Source organism: Marmota marmota, unplaced genomic scaffold (assembly GCF_001458135.2).
Source record: "Marmota marmota marmota unplaced genomic scaffold, marMar, whole genome shotgun sequence".
Taxonomy (NCBI): domain Eukaryota; kingdom Metazoa; phylum Chordata; class Mammalia; order Rodentia; family Sciuridae; genus Marmota; species Marmota marmota.
In genome coordinates, this window is record NW_025999982.1 from 33,149,378 (window position 1) to 33,154,706 (window position 5,329).

Genomic DNA, 5,329 nt, shown 5'->3' on the forward strand with positions numbered 1-5,329 from the left:
AAAAAAAAAAAAAAAAAAAAAAAAAAAAAAAAAAAAAAAAAAAAGTCAATATTAGACTTGAATGCCAGGGTGCTTGGATTCAAATTCTGTTTCTACCACTATCTACACTATTGAGTTCATAGGGTAATCAAGTGCTTTATGAAATAAAGTACTGAGAGTACAGGCTAGTACATAACAAATAACATATGAACATGTATTTAATTGAAAATGTGAGCACATTTTCCCCCAGGAAACCTTTTGATGTGGTTGTTTTGTATACTTTATTGCAATTTTACATCAGTTTTAAAAGGGATGGTAATAAAAGCTTTGTGCGCGCATGTGTGTGAAAACATAATGAAGTGTGAGACAGCAATGACAATGAAAGACCTACCACTACTTGTAACAATATGAATGGACTTCATAAACAAGTTGAGTGAATAAAGCCAGATACACAAAATAATATATTTCCATTCATATAAAGTACAAAAAAATAGGCAAAGCTAATCTGTGCTATTTGCAATCAGATAATTGCTACTCTGATGATACAATGGGTGTTAGTTGCACAGGGATGCTCATTTTGTGAAAATTCATCATTAGGGTATATATTTATGACATCCTTTTTGTACTTTTGGTACAAATGTTACATGTCAATAAACAGTTTTTAAAAAGTGATGTAATAGTGAAATGAAAACCTATTGTAAGTGTGAGTCAGTAAATGATCATTGATTAATACAACAAGGAGAAAGACCATTAGAAAGAGAACCAATAAATCTTTGGAGTGCATGGATGGAGATCTGTCAGAATCAATCAAAGAAGGATTCACACTGAAAAGCTTAGCAAAAGGGCATTCTTCCAGAGAGGGATTTTAGAGCTTCTCCACCACTAAGCTGCATCAGTGTAGTTCTGTACTATATTCAGGACCATGCTAGGTTAACAAAAATGAATGCGCTGAGATGGAAGCCTAAACTTTTTCCATGTCATCCCCATAGTCAACACATAAACACTTATTGAATTGAGAAGATGAATCCATTATTCTCCACCATCATATCATTGGAACTGAGACACTAAGAGTTCTAAGTTCTAAATGATCAAATTCCAGCAGACACTTTAGAAATGCCTTTACTTCCAAGGATGACCTAGTCAAGGTTAATAGTCATTTTAAAAGTTGGTATCATGTTTTTACTGTTATTATTCCAAAGTAGCAAATTGATAATTTTAGCTTCACTCTTCTAATCTTTATGATTTTTAAAGAATAAAAGGAATTAACGTGGTTTAAAAAAAGCCTATCCAATTAAAATGTCAGTCTCTCAACTTTGTATGTTTGGTGGCAACCACTGCTTACAAGGAAATTGACAAAAGCAAGGCTTTGCCTGCTGAATTACACCAAAACCTATGGGTGAGTTTTCTTACACTTCGTTGTGGCCATCTAAATTCATACCACTTTTTACTGCCTTTGAATATTTTAATGCTACTTAAGTTCATGGAGCTTAATGACACTGAAGGTATTTTAACCTCACAAATTCTTTATACTGCATTCCATTTTTCCCAGTCTGAACCTTCACACCTGTTTCCCTTTTTTAGCACAGTACTTCCTATCCTATGCCCACTCATTGTCCATTGAATCCTTCACACTTACTATTATCTTTCACAGATAAATAAATATAGTCAAGAATTTTTTATTGATTATCACTAAAGCAACTAATAGGTTTCACAAGGCAGCATTGTTTATCTTATAATGGACAAATTAATATTTTCTTTCTTTTTCAAAATATCATTGCTATCAAAACAAATAACACAGATGCTTGGGAAATATTGAATAGGTTGGTGAGTTATTTTTATAATTACACAACTTATTAGTATGTTCAAGAAGTTTGTGCCTATGAAGGTGTGATTTCCAAAGTATTCCTAAGTATGGTGTGATTGTATAGAAAAGTGGCCACAGTTTACTAGTTTTTTGTTTGTTTGTTTGTTTTGTTTTGTTTTTTGTTATTGTTTTGACCATTCTGGGCCTCATGCATGCTACAGGTGACTAGTTTTTTTCAGCTTCATGGAGAAATTGATAATTTAGAAGAGGCTTATATGGAAGATGACTGTCAGGTAATGGAAGAATATAGAGATGGAAGATCCCTGGTATTGTGAAATACTTATCTAGTCACCAAATACAGGAACAATTAAAATCTGAGCTCTTGATAGCTTTTTCTTGATTGAATCAATGAGTAAATAAATAATTGAATGAATAAAATAAGTAGGTTTCTCAAAAAGAGACTTTGAATGTGTTGATGAAGATTTTATATTCTAAACTATTTTGTGTAGAACTTAGATCAGATCTTCAGAAAGTTAAGAACCCCTTATTCTCTAGATTTTCAGTCAGTAATATACTCAATATTTTATAATACTCAGAAGATTTTTGTGAGGTATAATTATGTGTTAATAATTTGTTAATAGATATGGATATGTCTAGGTAAATATTATTATATATAGCACTTAAACAAGTTTATAGCTTCAGTAAATTTTAGCTACAATGAGTGTAAACTTTAAATATAATGTGAACAAAATAACGTATTTTAAGAAGTTTTCATTTAAGAGGTTAAATAACTTATTATATGTTTCAGTTCTTATAGATGCCAGAATTTCTAAAAACACTTAAATATTGAAGAAATGACAACCCCTTATTAATCTACCCTACCGAGTAGAGAACATGATTATTTATTTTGTGATACATGTTTTACATATTTAAGTAATCCTTACTTCTATGTGTACTCTCTGGTAGGTATTATAATTTATATTTCACAGATGAGAAAATTAAGATTCACCAAGTAACTTGTTCAGGGCATAATACATAGGACAAAAGTAAGTTTTAACTTAGATCCATCCATTTCCAACGTTTGCTTACTTTCTACTGTACAACATTATCTGTAGACTCAATCTGATAAAAAAAAAAAGCAACACACACATGCACTTATATGAATAGCAAATGTATCTACTTCTATGTCAATCAAAAATTCTTTTACTGGCATCAAAAGCACACAGGTCCTTTAATTATGGAGGCAAGCAAAAAACAAAAACAAATAAATCCCCAAAAGGCCAGAGAAAACATTTTTCGAACTGTATAGAATATATTTTTTTCTCAGTCACTTAACTAGTTGCTCCATTGTGACTCAGATTGTAATTGAAGCACAGTAGAAGTCTAGAATTGTTTTTGGTGGTTCATTTCACTCACCTCTTCCTTTGTAAATGTCACTGGTTGCTAGGAATCACTCCACTCTGAAGGATTTCCTTGTCTCTATGCCCCAGTTCCCCCAGCACTGTGTTATTCCTATGATAACAGTGGGGGGCACTTGATGAGATCCCTTTGCACTTTTATTGTCAATGGAATTTAATAGAACAACTTCTCTCGGGCTTCTTTAAACACTAACTCTCCATTTCAAACTGCTTCCAAGTATGTCACTACTAAATGGAAATTTCTAGGGAAAGAAATAAACCATATGCTGCTTTTCCCTTCAGCTTATTTTAACCATATGGTACTAGAAATGGGAACATAACAGTGCTATTAATTTAGACTCCCTGTGTCCCCAATACTAACTTTCTCCAGTTAATTTAAAGAAATCTTTCCTATTGGCCTGGAAAAACTGTCTGCCAAATAGTTAAGGAGTAAGTTTAGGGGATAAAGTGAAACTAAAGGGTGCATTCCTCACAAGTGGTCACAGAAGATCAGAGACAGAGAATAGGGATGGCCTTCTGTAAGAGCTCCCTGTCTGGGAACAGGACTTACAGGCTGTCACTCCTTGTTAACGTAAAGGCTAAGTCTGGGACATTAAATTTCATTTTATGTACATTTACTTAATGTTTCAAAAGCAACAGGAGTTATTCAAGGTAACACTATAAAACACTATAGTCCATTATTAGACTAATAGAACTACAACCTATCTTTGACTAGCTTCAAAAGGATTTTTTAAAAGTATCTATAAAGTAAGAATTTTTAGACTTAGAAACTAGCAAAAATTGAGAAATTTGTCATGTGGAGATCCAGTGTTCTACTATTAAGTATAGCTGTCATTTAAATAATAAAAAGATCAAATATAATGTAATTGCTTTTGTGTAAATTATGATGTAATTGATTTTGTGTGAACTAAAAAGCACAATTCAGAATCTTTGCAAATTTCATATTCAAGTGTATATTTTTTTTCTTTCATGGTGCTGGTAGACGTGAATAGGATTTTCATTTTTTATTTTAATTGTCTTGTTTATCAATTGTTTAGGGGTTTGACTCCGCATTGAGATTCATTTATGAAATTCTTCCCTATCTTTAACTCACAAAATGTTTATTTTATTTTTTACAGTTTTTTATTTTAAAATTTTTAGTTTATACTTTAGGTATTTAATAATCCTGATACCTAACTTTTTCCCCACAAGAAACAAACAAACAAACAAACAAAAAACCCCAGATGAACCAAACTAGTCATTCTATACAATTTATTCAAAAATTTCTTTTAACTATTTCATAATGAAACAATATTTTTTAAAATACATGTGAGTGTGTTTCTCATTCCTGTCATTTTATTTTGCATCTTTAATGTCCCTTGACAAGCTCATGTGTCAGCCAATGCAGGAATGTTTATATTAGATTGTAGGAGTTGCAACCTCATCAGTGAATTGGTACATTTGATGGATTAACGATTTGAATAGGCTACTGGGTAGTATCTGTGGGCAGATGGGGTGTGACTGGAGGAAGTAGGTTGCAGGGGCCATGGCTCAGACTTTATCTGTCCATTGCCATACTTTCCTTCTCTGTTCGTGGCTGCCATGGGCTGAGCAAATTTCCTCGCCACCCAGGCTGCCATGATGTTCTGCTCACCTCTGTTTCGGAGCATTGGAGTCCACCAACTGTGGACAGAGACCTCTGAAACTATAAACCTCAAATAAACTTTTCTTCTTTTAAGTTGTTCTTGTCAGGTATTTTGGGCATATTGATGAAAAGCTGAACACTCCTGTGTGTTTTCTGTACCCTTTGTCAATTTGTCTTTGGGCTTATAATAAAATACTGTTTTCATCACTATAAACATAGGAAGTGCACCTGCTAGAAAAACATCCATTTAATGCTTATCTTCAGGATTGTTTCTGGCATTCTTGGCCCTTTAATTTTCCAAATGTATTTTGTGATAAATGCATTGAATTCTTAAAAAAATATATTAGAGTTTGACTACAATCACATTGAATTTATAGGTGAATTTTGGGAAATTGTTACTTCATATACTCGAACCTTTCTATTCATATTCTGTTGGACACCCAGTATCTTGATGCTAATTTGAATAAGATCTTGTTTTCTTAGTGGTTATTGTAGGTACATTGA

General features: G+C 32.5%; 1 protein-coding gene across 1 annotated transcript in view; it reads right to left on the bottom strand.

Annotated features, from left to right (window-relative positions):
• The window catches only part of LOC125617517, a 33,814-nt gene extending 28,964 nt beyond the window's left edge, over positions 1-4,850 (bottom strand). Inside the window, exon 1 of the mRNA XM_048805736.1 lies at positions 4,759-4,850. Within this exon, the coding sequence (XP_048661693.1) occupies positions 4,759-4,850 (92 nt within the window). The remainder of the gene's footprint in view (positions 1-4,758) is intronic.
• Positions 4,851-5,329: the final 479 nt, after the last annotated feature.